Raw genomic sequence first — 18,331 nt, 5'->3', positions numbered from 1 at the left:
TTGCAAAGCAAATGAGCTTATACATGTTTTTGCAACACATTCTGAAAAAGTACTCAACTTCAGTTGCTATTAGTTCCTATTTTGTGGTCTTACATTCTGAGTATTTAATTAATTACTTTGTTTATTTACATAGAACACTATGACTTATAATCAAGAGCACTATGATCTACAAAGAAGATGTCCATAGGCAGCTGGTGTTATAAATGTACAGTATTATAAACAAATGTAATAATACTACTGTAATTAGTAGTGCAAACTATTGATTTGTTCATGGTTGCTTTAATCATAGCAGTATATAAATATTAAAGCTTGCATTCATTATATCAGATTATATCCATGTTCGTTGCTATTTTTATGTTTTTTAATATAGCCCTATTTTAATTGTTTCAAATGCAAGTAAATTGGACATCCACTGTAGGGCAGTATTGCGCAAATACTCACGAAGCCAAAACTGATACAATTCTGTCCATACAAGTTCAATAACTGAAGGAGTAATCTATTATATGTGTTCAAGCTTTCATCCTTTTTTTTCTTTTTGAAATATCTGCTTTTTAAAAACATGACATTTATAGGGTTTGGGCCTTACCAGTTGTTCTTACAAATCACTGTAATTGACTCTTCACATAGTTTGTCGCTTGTTATGAAGTAGAAACTTAAATTTAAATCTATCATTAACCATTTCCCATAAGAGAGTTCTGTGTTCTTCATGGCGTCATAAATAACCTCAATATACGGTACGACGGTGTGGTGGTTCTTCACATAATATGCACACAGTTCCATTAAAGTCATCTATATCATTATCCCTTATGACAGGTAAACTGATAGAAACTACCTTCACACTGTAGTACAATATTATGAATGAAATCTATTGCTAAACAAGTTCGAGATCACAGTGCCAACAGCATACAGGCCAACTAAGCACCTTTTTGATTATTGTCATCTCTTATCTTCTAAATGAGCTGATCATAAATATGAATGAAGGTGAATCAGGTTACCCTCTCAAAATTAAAAAATACCCGTACGTATCAAAAACAAAGTTTTACAATCTTTGAGAGTAATAAATTGTTATCGATCATTTGTACCGCATTCAAATAATCGTGTTAAACTCTCAGCGAGATCATCAGTAATAATATCTCAATTTCAGCTGTCCAAATCTTTCACTTTTCCGTAGGTTGTATTAATCACACCAGTTCCTCTAGAGATAGATGGGTGTGTGAAATTGTGCACAAAAATGTACCTCTAACATGACCAGTAGCCTATGGGTTGGGTGGATACAATTTTCTGAGTGATGCTTTCACTGGGCTAAATAACAGATTGTCACATGGTTTAAAGTATTTAAATTTTTTTCGTTTGTTTTAACAACTTTAATGTATTGTTTTGAATATAATATTGGAATATTAAATCGACAAATTAACTTATATATATATTTATATATATTTGCTTATTACAATTGCCAAGTTGTATTGATATAAACGCAATTTGGTATGTTAGAATGTTAGAAACCCCATCGCCTTCAGATTGATACGATAATAAGTGGATTGTGTGGCAAAACTCATATATTATAGACAAATAGTAAGAAATAAATAAAAGTCTTGATTTGGTTAGGCTGCTAATGCATATCGTAATTGTACACGAAACATAATTGTGTTGCGGAGATATGCACGCGTATTTATGGTATTTGTACGAACACTGTTTCCAAATTCCTTTAGATTTTCTGTTCCTATTTCTAGCCATCTCTCTTGGTCGATTCTAACTATAGCCTGTAGGCCATCTGTCATCTCGCAGGCTGCGATAGAGTCCTCTCGTGAGGAGGGATATAACTGTTCAAAAGCAGTGAGCGGTGTAACATACGTTTGTTAGGGGAGAATCGCCGCGAATTCTGTGGAAACTGCGAACATGCATTAGCCACCCAAGTGAGAGTCCTTGGAAAATAAACTGTCAATGCGTCCACCTACAGTCGCTGCGCGGAGTAGTCAGGGGAGGATATAAGCATGGAGAGTGTGTACGACGCTGCTATTCTGACCGAATAAACACTGAAACCTCGCCGGGAGTAATATTCAGTAACCAATCCTGCTTCAATACAGGTAACTGTACTGTGACAGTGTGTGTTAAATGACGTCGTTGTGAGAATAGCGTACTATAGCTATAAATTACTGATAAGTAGGGGGAATTCCCGCTTGTTGGTATACGAACCTCGTCTATGAAGATAAGAGTAATTTTTCCAGAAAATGAGACTGAGATCGCCTACTGTTTGTACCCTGTCCGGTGTGTGATCACGCTTTACTGTTTTATAGGAAAAATTAGATGACGGCTATATTTGGTCACGTTGTCATGAGATTCTCGAATTTTACAAGGTTTAACGGTACATTTATACATCCTGGCGTGTGTCTGTGAATTAAATACGAGAGCTGCAGACAGACTCTTCTGATGCAAACAGGGTTTAATTGGTCACACAAATATTTATCCTGTCTTTAAAGCCACAAATGAACACATGCTTATTATGTATTCTGCTTCATTGATTTGGTTGTTTGTTGTAAACAAAGTTTGGAGACAGATTTGTTGAATGCATCTTTTCACGCAGCCCATAAGCGCTTTTCCATGCGCGCACTCAACACAACTCATTACCATATTTTAAGGCAGTTCTTGGAAACGACAGATTCTTACCACTGTCTCACTAATATAATAGCGTCTCCTTCCACTTTGGCTAGTTTGCTAGCTATAGAGCCGAAAGATATCTGTTAAGTAGCTAAGGCCGCTACTTTCAGATCCCACCACTGTCTTTGTCAGTTATCTTGGCTCAACCTAGTTACCTTATCATCCTATTTGCACAAGGGCGGATATAATCCAGAGAGCTACACGGTAGACTGTGGCGTAGACAAACCAGCTGCCACCTGCGTGAAATCACACGTTTTATCAATGACAAACCTGTGTTCATTCTTCTGTCTTGTCTCAATGCGTTCTGTGTGGAAGAATCAGACAGATTTTAAAGGTTTAAAACTGTTCGGACTGATATCGTTACATGTAGTTTAAAGAAAATGGGAAATACTTTTCATGACCTAGATCACGTGATCTGTGCGTTTTCAATATAATAAACTGTGGTCACTGAAAAGGAACCCGAAATTGTCTCTGGTAGCAACTGGGACACCAATAAACTCAAAAGGTTAAGTTCTGCTTTTCTGCAGGTTAGAAAATAAGGGTTTTGTGGATCTTTGAGTGTCATGATGCAACTATTGCAATAAGTTAGAAACACAATATTACCAGCACAAAACGATGGGCTTTAATGCCGTTTTTTTATCCTTCTGACACAAAGCACTGGTGTATGGACTAACCCCAAAGGTGAGTTTAGTTAAACCTTTGCTGAAATGTAGAGTTCTTCAAACAGTATTTCTGGTCACCAGAGATAAGTGATTATTAAATCATCTAAGTTACATTTGAAGTAAAACAAACCATTGTGCCAAATGATCAAACTTAAACGAGTGTTATGAACAATGAAAATGGGCACCCGGCTTCCACCTACACACACAAACCCCATCAGCGGCTGCATCTCTTTTATAGGCTCGTTTAATACGACTGTACACAGACTACAGCACACCTGTTGCCATGCATAATACTTGTAGAACTGCCACCACATTTGTCAGGCTGCTGGAGTGTATGCATTAATAACAGTTGTGCTACTGGGGGTTTTTACCTATGTGGCCATAAGACAACCACTGAACACTTGGAAGGTGGATAACAACGTTTTTGCATGGCAAGAGGTGGCCATTTTTCTCTGACTTTACAGACATAAGGTGTTAAGAAATAAGAAAGGAATATTTTGAATAAAGTGGGTGACGAATGTACATTATGAGTATTTTTAAACTGAAAAAAGCATACATATATTCAATCTTGTTCTTCTAACAGTGAATATTGTAGTTTGTTAGACTTACAAGCTAGGTAAAGGGGTTTACTGTCATTGTATTTGTGCATTGATGTTATTCAATATATGAAGACAATATAATTATTTGTTTTGCAGTAATTTAATGTTACATATCATATGAGGTCTCACACATGCTGTACATATGTTCTGCTTGATAGAGGGCATGGTTGCCATCTAACAGGTTCAGGTTTCAAAGTGTTTTTCCCTTTTGCGGTATATTTAATTCAAGATTCATATGAACTTTGGTGGCAGAACAAAGACAACTGACAGAAAAAAAAATAGATCTCGCAAAAGACATTAAAAAATAAAGTTAGATTACTTCATCACAGCATTGACAGTGCTTTAGTGTTTTGGCTCTGCAGACAAACAGTGGATTGGAAATGAAACTATTGTTATGAAAATAAGTGCATAATGTCAACAGTAATATTAGGGTATGTGCACTTATATTGGCTAATCAGTGTAGGAACCGCCTATTTCATACATACCAATATTATGTGGCCACAGTTGGCTGCTCAGCTGTGTGCCATTGCATCATTAGTTCATACACAATAGAGGGAAATAGATCTAGAATTGATTCTAGCTTTGGTGTTTTATGGAGTCTATGTTGCTGTTGTTTCTTTCTAGAGTTTAGGTTTCTGCCCTCAGCACAGGGCACCAAAATCAAACAAGAAATGATTGGTGAAGTTAGCAATAGCAGGGCACTGTAGTGAGTGACTGAAGAATACTTTTAATCATGAAGAAAAACAGCCCTAAGAGATGTGGTGATTTGCTACATTTGTCCAAAAGTAAGCATGTATTAGGCTTGAGAGACAGACTTAATGGAAGCAGTTAGTTTTTATTGGTTTACAAAAAAAACCTTTTCAGCAGAAACGTCCCTGATAGTTGATTTCACTAAAGATTTTGAATAATGGCAGTATCATAAATAGTGGTTATGCATTCCTCATGGCGCTCAGATGCATGGAAACGTGACCTCATTAAAGCTAAATTCCACAGAGGTTTAATCCTTTGAGAGTTTCCGTGAGACTAAAATCTTGATCAGTAATAATTTAACTTATTACTGCTTATGATCTGAGAGATCTTGTATAAAATCGTCCCAGTTTCAGATCAGCCTGGCAATGCAGAAGGGGTGGTCTATTTGGCTAATTAGATGGTTGCAATTTTTGAGGCTTACTGTAATTTTGTTTAATTTGTTGAAACCAGTGTCTATAAGTAGTCATCAGATGGTTGAATTAGCCAATTTTGACTGATTCTTGGCATTGCCTTTGGGTTCTCCATGACTAGCAAAGACTACCACCCAGATGAGAAGAAAAGCAGAAAAAGAATTTCCTCCAGTGAGGGATTCACCTAAAGAGACCAGACTTGCCCTTAGAAGTACTTCAGTTATCAACAAAACTCACATTGTTTTCTCATCACTTCCTGTGAAACAGGAATGAGCCAAGAGTGTACTGGTTTTGCTTGACTCTTTATCAATTTGATGCTATACTGCCGACTGTCAATAATGCTGTTATCCAACATTTTAAAATTTGTTCTGGGGCCACATACAATTGTGGTGAATGTGGAATATTTGTTTGCTCAGAGAAAAAACAAAATCAGAGAAAAATAAATTCAGCATAACAAGGAACACTGGAATAGCTGATGTGAAAGTTGACTTTCAGAGCCTTCAGGTCAAGGTCGCAGCAGGACTGGTTTTCAAACCCCTCCCACAGAGTTTCATTCCATTCCTCACCGCTCCCATAAAGCTTTGGAAACATTTCAGTGTAATCCCATCCACTCCCACTCAGTTTCTTTTTTTGACAGATTTGTTAAAAAATGGCCCAACTTTCACAATATATAAAAATGTATTTTTGCCATACTGGATTTGGAATTTATTTGCATACACCAAACCTAGATACTTTCATAAAAATTGGTTATAGTCTGAACCAATGCTTATGAAAAATAAACATGTGTAAAAACAAAACATATTGAATCATAACTGTTTAAACAATGAATATTTTGTCCAGTCCATACCAAATTGGTCTTGTGAGTGTATTGTTGTTATTGTATTGTAAGTCAGCAAATGCATGTTAATAAAACAAATTAATGTTAATGGAGTTTGTTAAAACATCAAAATAGGGGACAATAAAATACAAAGGTAACTTTCCAAAATAACTCATGAACCCCCAGGCTGATTTTCCCTGAACTTTAAATGAATGAGAGAGAGAGAGAGAGAGAGAGAGAGAGAGAGAGAGAGAGAGAGTGTCAAAATTGCAATGAAGTAAACAACATTTCCAGAAATATAAGATGTTTCCGACAGAGGTGCAAGCAAATTGCGCCATCTTTTACAGTACCTTGCGGTTACACCCTGAACACACATTTATATTATATATATATACACATATATATATATATATATATATATATATATATATATATATATATATATATATATATATATATATATATATATATATAAATGTGTGTGTTCAGGGTGTAACCAATATCTGGATTTCAGGATTTAATGGAATCTTTATTCATTTTCAGATGAGAGAGAGGACATACAAAAGAAAACCTTCACAAAATGGATAAATTCACAATTTGCTAAGGTAAGGTACTGTTTTTTTTATAACTATGTTCAAGCATTAATTATTTATTCTGACATGAAAATGTATTGCTACTAACTGTGTTTTAAAATACCATTAAGCATATATATATTAATAATAACTGCATTTGCCAATGATCCATATTTTAAACATGATTGATCATGAAATGTGACTATTCAACCTAATGTTTTATGGGGAGTTGAATTACTCTATGGAATGTAAGAATATATTTGGGCACAAAAGGTTTTGGTATTTTTAAGGCTTCTCTTCTTTTCATTTATTCATTTGTGCATACAGGGATAGGTAACCACAAGGACAGATACAAAGAGGGTGTTCCAGAAAACTGAAAAACCTTATACAAATAGTGTTGTCAAGATGGCAAGAGCAACAGAAGCTCCTGTTATTACTCAGCTTCCCTTTAGCTGGGTTAGCTGACTCAGTAATTCAACTATGAGCAACTAACAATACAAACAAACAAAAAGATCCAGCAGCAGTAGCAAAGCTTGGCTCGTGGCTAGTTAGCTATTGGCTAGTTTAGTATGATACTAGACCTTGCACTCCTGGTGCTGATAACACCAAGATCATGGGTTTGATTCCCTGGGAACACATGTGCTTTGATACTGAAAAACATGCAAGGTACTCTGGGTAACATGTAAGAGTCTGCTCTTAATGTACTCATGTACTGTGAAAGCAAAGCCACTGAGGTTGAGTCTCAACTGTTTCCTTGCTTGGGCATTGTCTTCTTTGGCAGGTTGTACAGTCATTCGTCTCTGGGCAAGGTCGTTCTCCTTAAGAGTGGGAAGCATATGCTCTTTTCTGTTTTCTATTAGCTTTATTGTAGTGGTCTCTAATGAGACAGTGGGAGGTTTTCATCCTGCTCTGTAGATGTTGCAAAAAACAATATAAAATTCTAATGTGCTATTCTCCGTTGGACTGGTGAAATGTGGTGTGCCATAGGCCAGCTCATAGTCTGTACCTCTTCCAAAAATATCTGCACTGCTGTTGAGAACCTCATGGATTCTCAAAATTTGCAGCTATTAACAGTAACTAACTGGATTGTGAGTGGAGTGTCCTTGCAGTCTCTCTGGCTTTGTGTCAATTTTGTTTGCATGGTGCAGTTCCTCTCTTTCAAAAGTTTGTGCAGTCTCTCTGACATGTGTCGTTTCTGCTACTGTATACATCTCTATGTAATGATCAGGTCAACTGAGTGCAAACATCCTATTTTGTCAGAATGACAGCAAAATGACACCCTATTCTGTTCTCTTTGCCCAAGACCTTTACAGATAAACTGCCACAGTTCTCTCATCACTTCTCTAGAAGCATGTTTACCTGTTCCATTGCCTGGAGCCATCTGCCAAGGCTTGCTGTTTTGGTCTTTCACTGATAAGCAGTATTTTCACTCTACTCAGGATGAGCAAACTTTGCTCACCTAGATTGAGCACTGCTTTAAACATAGTGCGGATTTGCATGGTTCCTGGGTTTGGCCTAGCCGGAACTCGCGCATGGGAAAATTGTCACATTCCTTAACTGTCAGCTGCCTCTTCCCTCTTGTTCCCTCTTTCCTTGCATCACCAGCAGTAGGGAGGCACTCAGTCAACAGCACCATTCTCTCGACGGTGGCTTAGGAGAAGGTGATGTTGAGCTATGTAGGCCGTGTTGTTTCTCAGTCTCAGTCAGTCAGTGCAGCTAGGCTTTAACAGTTGGACATCAAGCCGTGGCTTTAGCATGTTTCCTTCTAATAATAACCCCGGCTGCATCACCGTTGCCTGGTCAGATCACCAATGGAAGTCTGCCACTAGCTGTAGTTGGGCCATGTAAAGTTCTAAAGGGCACTCTATGTTCTATTTTGGGAGATGAATATGTGCCGCTGGCAGCTCATGTTGCAGTGTGGGCCCACTGTCATCGAATCACTCTCTCCTGACCCCCTCAAATGCTGCTCACTGGCCGTAGCTTCGCCCTTTGGCCGTGGCTCACTGGTTCACTGAGTGGGTAAGACTGGCAAAGTTCTCACACCATGTGCCACTCCTTCCAGCTGACACTGGGTCCCATCACCTCTCCTACCACCATTTCTTTTTTAGCAAGACCTAGGGAGAGGTCACACAAGAACATAGGAAGCAGTGCTTTGCTTTTACTCTATTGTAGCTCACTTACTCAGATAGGAGGTGAACCAGACTGAGAGGATAGAAAAACACAGAGAGGAAGCTAATCACAGAAACAGACATATATGAAGAGGATAGACAAAGACAAGGTGCAGCCCCTTCCATTTATTTAAGCACAAATGTGTTGTAGACAACTTGGTACTCTGTTATGTTTCTCTTGCTCATTTGTGCTCCCATCACAAAGAACTTTAAGCATAAAAATGAACCTCATTTAAGTAGGAAAAAAACCCCATAATTTTTCCCTTATAATGCTTAATATAAAAAAGAAAATTGTATGTAACAGAATTCTGTGCAATTGCATACCAACATACATTGCCAAGCTCCCATTGCAAGTAAGGCTGAGCTGAATGTGTGCCAGTTGCTGTTGCTGTTTTCATTTTAAATTTTAATGAAGGCATTTGCAACCTGAAAGCGAAACATAGAGTGTGCATTTCAACATTTCAACTCTTTACTAATAATAGCCCTTTTAACACTGTCACATTTGGTTCTCATTTTGTTGTCAAAGATGACACAGTTCTGTGACATTTGAACAACAGTTTTGTCTTTTGAGTTGTCTGTTACCCTGTGGCATTGCTCCTGGGAGGGCAGGGGGGCAATCACATTGGGGTTTGTGATGCTGGAGCCCACAGGGAGCCCCCAGCAATTCCAGTCGGGTTCCATTAGTCAGCGTTTATGCTACTCATCTGTAATTCATGAATAGGTCCATTAATGTAACAGCATCTCTCACCAGCCAGCCTAAATGTACATTAATTTAACTACTGACATTTATTTATGTCCCTTTTCTTCGTAACGTGTCTCTTCCATGGTAGAAAACAGACAAATGGTTTTTAAACTGATCTTTCAAACATAATGTACTCATTATTTATAACTCTATATATAACACAAAATATATAAATATTAATAAATAAACTCTAAATATAAATATAAAGTCCTAAAATATTATTCAATTACAATATATCAAAATACTTTATTTTATATTTATAATTGTATTTTATCCAAGTATGCATGTCATGCAGCAATGGCGCTCAGGAAAATTCTTATTTGGCTAATAGCATATCAGCTAAATATGTATATGTGTTGTGATCCAAATAGATAGTTTAGTGTAAACATTTAAATTAATGTTAGAAGAGGCTTTGACTTTTTCTGATTTCTGCAGTGTACTGGTGGTAGGTGTGAAGATGTTAAGTAAATTCAAGCAGAAAGGCAAAGCTCAAAAGCGAAAAGAAAAATGCCAGCTGTTGGTTGAAGTAAACAATACACACACACACACACACACACACACACACACACACACACACACACAAACACACACACACACACACACACACACACACACACACAGATAGATAGATAGATAGATAGATAGATAGATAGATAGATAGATAGATAGATAGATAGATAGATAGATAGATAGATAGATAGATAGAGAGAGAGAGAGAGATTTTTTACACTGATACAGTTTTTTATGCACTAGGTCCATATGATCCTACTTGTACTGCTACTATTATCTATAGCCAATTGGCCAAGGTCTCGGTCTCTGCAATCCCATTCAGGTCCTTTTTCGCATTTTGATCATTTTTACAGTACAAAATTCTTAGTATATTCAGAATAATATATTCATAACTGTCAAACACAAATGCAACTGCATGATCAAAAACGTGTTTCCTTTATTCAGAAAATGCTGTTAAAGACCGCTGTGCATGATGTCAAATTTGTCTGTCAGTCTGCTGTTTTCTAAATGTTTGACAAATGACTGATTTTTAAAAGCTTTTCTGTTTATCTATATTCAGTATATAATTAAAATAATTATGATCATTATTTTAACAAGCAATGCAAATTACAAAATATTTATAGCAGTTATACAAATGTCATGCAGCCCTCTGGCCCAGAAGCCCTTGCCAGTGAAGCTAACACTAGGGTTCCTCACTACATTCCCCAGAATCCCGAGGGGAATTCGTCATCCCCAGAATAATGATGTGAAACACCTGTTTTGTATTTCTCATTTAAGCTTTGTGTTTTAGCTGCAACATTGCGAAGTATTGTCTTTGTTTCCTTTAGCATACTGAGTGTTGTTATTGTGTTTACACTCTCCTTTTGTGATTACCTGCCTTTGTTTTTTGGGGTTTTTCCTTTTGTATTTGGTTGCCTTCTGGACTGTACTCTCTGGCTCTGTTTTTGGGCTGTTTTGGCTTCACTTCAGATGTCCCTTTCCTCGGTTAATCTTATGGTGTCTTTTTTGATCTTGGCCTGTTTTTTTACTACGTTTTTGGATTGTCTCTCCACCAACAAAGAGGTTAATTGGCTGATCTGCATTTGTCTGGCTCATCCTGCAGTGTTACAACAAAACAATACATATACTATACAAACAGCCAAAGTTTAGTAACCTTGTGACATTCAGTGCAATCAGGGTGGAATTGCACTCCATTTCATTGTCTGCAGACAAAATGACTAGCTGTGGTTGAGCTGTCTTAAGAAAATAAACAAATCTGAATCTATGAAAACCTAAGATGTCAAAACTGCATCTGGATAATCTTATGCATGATTTTCTTTCAGTGCCTGTATGAAAAACATTAAAAGGGTAGCTAGCTAAAAATTTGTCGTAGCAGTCACATGATGGAAAGAACATGGTGATGTGTCCTACCATGTGGGCAAATGAGTAATAATACATTTTTAGTTATCATGTATCTATTTTACAGTTATGAGACTTTTAAAACCATATCCATCTTGGTTTATGGCACACAACTGGCAACCCAAAAAAGGCCAGTTTTTATTTTACTCCATATGTAGAAAATATTGCTCTTGTATCAAAATTTGTAGGCATTGTTTAATTTTGTCACATCATTCTTATCTATCACTGGCCCTGATTTAGAGATGATCTTTGACTGTAGTATAAGGACCTAATTTTGTGCCAAATGTTTAAAAAAAAAATCCCCGAGCAAAATATTAATTATATTAATCAAAATGTTAAATACATACTGAAAAATGTATCTTAAATTAGAGCCCTGAAGGAGCCCATTATTCTACATTCTACTTTAAATGTCAACATTACTGTCACGGAACGCTCCTCCCTCAGAAGTCAATGGTACGGCCCGCCGCATGCAGGGGAACTCGCATGTGTCATTAATGTTAAATGTTAGTCTGTCTACGTAAACCCCTGTCAATGTATGCTCGCCGTTGGTCATGTTGAAATGTCTGTGTAGCTGTCATACCCGTTTGTATCGTCTTCCGTTGCGTGTGAGTTAGCCATGTTAAGTGTAGAGTTATGTTATTCGTAAATGTTATATGTGAGTGCCACTGTTAATGTCTACGTTGTATGTCAATAAACGTCACTGTCACCGTTGAGGGAGTCTGCGCGTTCTGTTCCACACTCTGCAGCACTCGGGCCAGCGTCACAATTACCTATCTACAATGCACATTAAGATCCCATTTCATGGGGTACACTTAAAACCATTAGCCATTTTGGCAGAAAAACCATCCATATAAGATAAACATTTAACATACATTGAGTGTCTTGTTTATTAGGTTCACCTACTGTGTAGTTACACTCACTGGCCATTTTATCAGAAACACCAGGTGCAGTTGGTAGGCTAACAATTATAACATATCTGTTGGTCACAATTTATCTACCTCCATCAACATAGGACCATAGGACTGCTGACCGCACAAAATTCTTGTAGTGGACCACTTTCAGGACAGCAGTGACACTGTAGTATTGGCATGGTATCTGATTGTATTGGCATGGTATCTGATTGTATTGGCATGGTATCTGACAAGTATATTGGACACATCAGTGTTGCTTTTTACACAGTGTTCAAATACTGGTCACTTCATTACACACACTTGTTGCTACATCTTAATGGTGAGACTATGGCTCATCTTTTTCCATGCACATATTGCATAAGCCCTCCTGTATCCCTTCATCGGTGACCACAGAGCTGCTTTTGGCTGCATATTTCTGGGTGTTGGACCACTCTGTCTAACAGTGACCCCAGCAACACTGCTGTACCAGCACCATATTGGTGATCCTTGCTGTGTGTAACTGTTATGCGTGTATATAAGTCTCGTGTCTTATCACTGAGGTTGTCAGTGTTTGAAACAATAGCCTGCGTGCTATGTATTATTGCAAAGTGTCCTAATAAGCGTCTGTGTCAATGTGCCTCATCCCCACATCCTGCTTAAACCCTCCAAACGTCACAAGTAACAGCCTATCAGTCTTACACTATTTATTGGCATTATAGGGCCTCCTATAGTCTAGAGCTAGCTTTGCATCTGGCAGGATGTTAAACCAAAGCATGACACTCGCAAAGAAAACCCAAGGATAGCATCTATAAAACTTGCTACTGTGTGTTTTCTAATAATCACATCTGAAAATGATATTAGTATTGTAAGTAGTATCAGTATCAGTCATTATTAAACAGCTTTAGTAAAGTCTAAATCAGAATTTGTTCCATATGAATTTTACTGTTCCATATAAAACATACTTTTTATGTGTTGTTGACTAAACACCAAAACCGAAGGTTGTTTTTCTATCTTTTTCCTGTCATTTTGTTGGGGACTAAATTAGCTCTTTTTTAACCACCTCTTTAAAATGTTATGTTCACACATGGTATTTACAAAAATGATGTGACAAGAATACAGTGCCCCTATGTTCTATATCTTCATTCTTCAGGCAGAGAGAGTCCCTATTGATGACCTCTTCACAGATCTGTGTGATGGCCGTCGTCTTCTGGAGCTTTTGGAGGGCCTAGCTGGGCATGAACTGGTAAGTATTTTTGAAAGATGCAATGTACATAAAATACACATTGGAATGTAAACTTTATGCTTTGCAGTTTACCATATAACATAATAATTTATTCAATTGTTTGTATTCTGTTTATATTCATAATTGTGTCAAATTCTGACTGAAATTTTAGCCTCTGGTATCATCTTCAAAGCAATAAGTGAAAAGCTTTCAAAAAGCATAAAAAATGGAAGACATCAGAATATAACAAAGATATACAGAAAAAGTGAATGCATCCCTCTGCTATATCAATATGTCAGTATATTCAAAATTGTATATCACATGTAAGTTGGTAAATAGAATAATTTCTAAATTGGCAAATGGAATATTCTCTCTTATGAACAATTAAAAACAAATACTTTAGTGATCATTGAAAAGAAATTCACTACATCTGTTTCATATTAGCCTAACTGCATGAACATGGTTATATAATGACCTGTGAACACCAGCACTTCTTCAGTTTGGGTCCTATGGGCTGTGTTAATCTGCATGTCTGTGTCATGGCTCCATATGGAAAAGAAATTGAAAAATCTGATTATGAAATTTCAAAAAGATGGAAAAGGACAAAGGAAGATCAGTCATGAACTAAAAATCTGTCAAAACACAGTTACAACAGTAATTGCGAAGAATTGAGCAAGCTTTAGTACCACTAACCAGAGCCATAATGGCCATCCTCCTAAATAATGCCATGGACAGTGTGCTACTTGCTCAGTCTAGCTCTGAAAAACAGACAGGCATGTGGTTCAGACTTCCCACAGGGGTCATCTACAGAAATATGACTTTCTGTGACAGCTCAGACAGTGTGAAGGACATGGCATAAAATCAAGAAAAAAAGCTTTGCTCACTCTTCAGCATAAAACTGCAAGAATAAACTTTGCTTAATAACATAAAAATAAGCCTGCTAAATATTGCTGAATACAGTCTTTGGTCCGATGAAAATAAAAATTTGTTCAAAATTTATTCAAAATAAGTTGTTTGGCTCAGATGCGGTCCAGCATGTTTGGTGTGAACCTGGCCAGGACTGCTAAAGTGAATGTATAGTTCTGACAGAGAAGCAAGCAGAGGGGTGGGGGACTGTGATGATAAGGGGCAGCGTGAAGGCAAAAGGTGTTAGGGAGCTGGTAACATGAATTCCCGTGGATATGCCAGTATACTGTCTGACAAAATGAATACCAGTCTGCAGAAGCTTGGCAGAATAGGAATATTCCAGCATGATGACCGAAAACACACTGCCAAGATAATGCAACCGTTTCTAAAGAATAAAATATACTATTTTTAATATAGTAAATCTAAACTACTCCTTTAAAAATTACACAAGAGCAAATACTGTACTGTTCAACAGAGAAGTAATAAAATGACTGTAAGGTGATGCCATTTTTTAATCTTTTGACATTTAAGCACAGGCGTGTACTGAGTTCAGTTATATTCTGTAAATAAAGATCCACATCCAGTTCAGAAGATACATTTTTATTACATATTTTTTATTTTTCCGGAATTCTTTTTTTTTTATGAATTATGGGTTTTATGTAGTTTAAATCCTAAAAATTAGTCTTTTAGCATGTTATAAATGTAGCAAATATTGTTCATCTCACAGTGTATAAGCTGTATAAAAATTCTAGCTCTTGCGCCAAGCTTAAATCTGCAAAAAGGAATTGGTACTATATGCTTTTTAGAGCACATATATGAAATGTATGTTATATATGTATATATGCTCTGTACCTCCAGGTGAAAGAGCGTGGGTTCACCAGAGTGCACTCACTCAATAATGTCAACAGAGCACTCCATGTCCTTCAGAAGAACAATGTGAGTCATGACATGGTTGTTTCATGGGCATTCCCAGACAAATTCATGATGAAATTCCATGAAACTATAAAATTATGTTTTAGCCAAATAACAGCAAGACCACAAATTTATAAGAATGCTACTGCTTTAAACTTCCCTACCTACTGGCTTTCCAGTTAACATTGTAGAATACCCCATAGACTACCATTGTTACTTTGCTTATATAGTAAACCTAATTGGAGAAAGGATGAATTGGTATTTTGGCTTTCTCTTTGATCTTTGAAAAAGTGTTGTTTAAAGTTCTCTGCCCTACTTGCAGGTTGAGCTGGTGAATATCGGAGGAGCTGACATTGTTGATGGGAATCATAAATTGACTTTGGGACTCATCTGGAGCATTATTCTCCACTGGCAGGTAAGGTAGCATGTTGCATCCATTATCTCTGATGTACCACAAAGGGGAATTCCAGCCTTATATATTTTCTCATGAATCTCTTATTCATAGGATACGTATTGTGTCACAAGTAATTGGCATGTGCATTAGGTGTAGGCATTAAAAAAACCATTTCCATTTGTAATTTTATCTTCACAGTATAGGAACATGAGTAAGGGACTTTGGTGTATCATCACATATTTATAACCCCATGAAACACAAGTAATAGATGACCACTTAAGGCTCCAGAACTCTTAATGGACATCTGTTTCTGTACTTCTGTTCACTATGAATCATAGCAATTTTTAGGTGTGTGCTGGTAAAAGCTTTGGAGGAGAAAACAATGATGAAGATCCTTTTATTAGCAACATAAAAAATCCGTCCTTTTTTCCCCACTTCATTTTTGCATTTTTGCTCTTCTTTAACAATTCAGGAGAAAGCTTCATGAGTTTAAAGCAATTGCAATTACATTATTCAAAATGCAGAATGTCCACCCTTAATAAAACAACTTCTCACTGGTGTATTGACTTGATGTAAAAGCACCATGTGCAGTGTATCAAATGGATCCTTGGGTATTGAGAAAGGTGCTATATAATTTTAGATAATAATAATAATAATAATAATAAGTCTTATTTAGTCTTTACTACCTGCAGGCACCACTAGCTCCATGGCTGTTGACCTTTTCCATGCTTACAAACCTTTATTTTATCTGTTTAATCCACTGAATGAGACAGACCACCGCTGAGGTTTTTACAAGTCCTGTTGAGACTGCATGTAAAACTGCTAGTGAGTGGAAGTTCACACTTGAATCTGCATATCTCATTTTACTGGACTTGTAGCAGAGGACTGTGAGCTGAATATGGCTTTGCACTTATTTATGTTCCTTGTTGACAGCAAAATTACAATATTATTGCCTTCTCAATTGTAAGCATATGCAAAGTAGGCATATGCTTTATCTGTGACAGCTGAGGCTTCTTCTGTGTCTCTTGGAATCTCAAAAATTCCAGAAATCTAATAAAACTGCAAATTCTCAGGAATTAGTACTGTGTGAACAGTAATTTACTGCCTTTCAAATACAATGAATGTGTCCAAGGTTCTACAGTGATATTTTATTTTGCAATTTTGTTGCAGTTTGTGTGCAGATGAACAAATGTTAATGAGAAAGCATTTCATTTTGCAAAATGAAAATAATACTTTGTCTGCTTTTAAATGTGCATTTATCTAAGTATAACTTGTAGTTAATAGTATAATGTGATATCACCTTACTTTCTTGAGCACATTCTGAAAATGATTTATTTGATTACTTAAATCAGGAATCAGGAATATTATTGATCATATTTCTATTATTATTTCTATTATTATTATTTCACATGTTTTTTCTCCACATATAGGTGAAGGATGTGATGAAGGATGTGATGGCAGACCTAAAGCAAACCAACAGTGAAAAGATTCTGTTGAGCTGGGTTAGGCAATCCACGAAGAACTACCCACAGGTCAATGTTGTGAACTTCTCTAGTAGCTGGGAAGATGGCCTGGCTTTCAATGCTCTTGTGCATAGCCACAGGTTAGTGGCTTTGTTGGTGATTTTGGAGTATATAGTCACTGAAATGACTTGTGTATTAGTGAAATATTGTAATAGTGACTTTTTTCACTTACGTATATTATTATGAATTGTATAATGCATCATCTTAGAGTTTCATAAAAAAGACCCAACAAAATATATATGTTTTATTAGTGTTATTATTTTTATATTATCTAAATGTATTTCTATATATTTATTAAGGCCAGAGCTATTTGATTGGGCTGTGGTGGAAAAGCTGGATAAGCCTACTGACAGGTTGGAGCATGCATTCTCTGTTGCTGAAAGACATTTGGGCATTGAACGACTGCTCGACCCCGAGGGTATGATCTAGTCTCAAATAAACATTCTAATATATAATTCTAGTTGGTTTTCTATACTAACGGTGATCTACAGAATCCTCTAAAACCTTTGGAACACTCAACTGATATAATAAAAAATAGTTTTATTGTGCTATCATGCAAACATACAAACCAACATAAAAAACCCCATTTAATTACATTTTTATAATTTGTTAATGAATACTCATAAGAAGTAAACTGACACCATACTTAATATTTCCACATTCCTCAGCATCCTCGGTCTTTGCTTCCAGTTTCCTACCGGGTGTTCATTGTGATTTGGGTCAAGAGACTGGGATGATTATTGCAAAATAATGAGATTCTGTGCTCACTGAGGCATTTTGGAGTGAATCTTGGAGAAGGCTTTGGGGCCCTGTTCTCCTGCAACAGCCAATAAAGACTTCCTTTTAGATACCAGCTTATGCAGCTAGATCAGTGTATCTTGACGACTTCTGCTGCCTTCAGTTGCTCTTCATGTCAAGCTCTTTTCTCATTCTGCAGATGTGGCGACTGCTCATCCAGATAAGAAGTCCATCATTATGTACATCACCTCCCTGTTTCAAGTCCTGCCCCATGGTGTGAGCATGGAGGCCATCCAGGAGGTTGAGACTCTCCCTCGCGCTTTGGCTGCTAAGGACGAAACCGTCCACCTTCGAACACAGCAGCGTTTCTCCCACCAGGTTTGCTTCCCTGCTTAACGTTGGTTTCCATGCTGATCATGGGTTTTCTTCTCCAGAGGTTTTGAGTCAGCAAGAATAAAATTAG

General features: G+C 36.9%; 1 protein-coding gene across 13 annotated transcripts in view; it reads left to right on the top strand.

The window, feature by feature from the left end:
* Positions 1-18,331, top strand: part of dmd (dystrophin) — a 112,073-nt gene that overhangs the window by 1,394 nt on the left and 92,348 nt on the right. For 12 of the 13 annotated variants that reach the window (XR_004776988.2, XR_004776987.2, XR_014118290.1 and 9 more), the window contains exons 2-8: positions 6,437-6,498; positions 13,324-13,416; positions 15,160-15,237; positions 15,536-15,628; positions 17,038-17,210; positions 17,430-17,548; positions 18,068-18,246. Coding sequence is in view for 10 of the 13 variants with exons in the window: in XM_035534640.2 (XP_035390533.2) it covers positions 6,437-6,498; positions 13,324-13,416; positions 15,160-15,237; positions 15,536-15,628; positions 17,038-17,210; positions 17,430-17,548; positions 18,068-18,246 (797 nt within the window). In the remaining 3 variants the exon portion in view is untranslated. Of the gene's footprint in view, positions 1-1,867; positions 2,085-6,436; positions 6,499-13,323; positions 13,417-15,159; positions 15,238-15,535; positions 15,629-17,037; positions 17,211-17,429; positions 17,549-18,067; positions 18,247-18,331 lie in introns of those variants that run through there. The other variant, XM_035534642.2, reaches the window with a different exon arrangement.

This window comes from Electrophorus electricus, chromosome 18, assembly GCF_041902795.1.
Source record: "Electrophorus electricus isolate QZ-2024a chromosome 18, ASM4190279v1, whole genome shotgun sequence".
NCBI lineage: Eukaryota > Metazoa > Chordata > Actinopteri > Gymnotiformes > Gymnotidae > Electrophorus > Electrophorus electricus.
The sequence above is the reverse complement of the archived record's forward strand: the minus strand, read 5'-3'. Positions and strand labels throughout refer to the sequence as shown.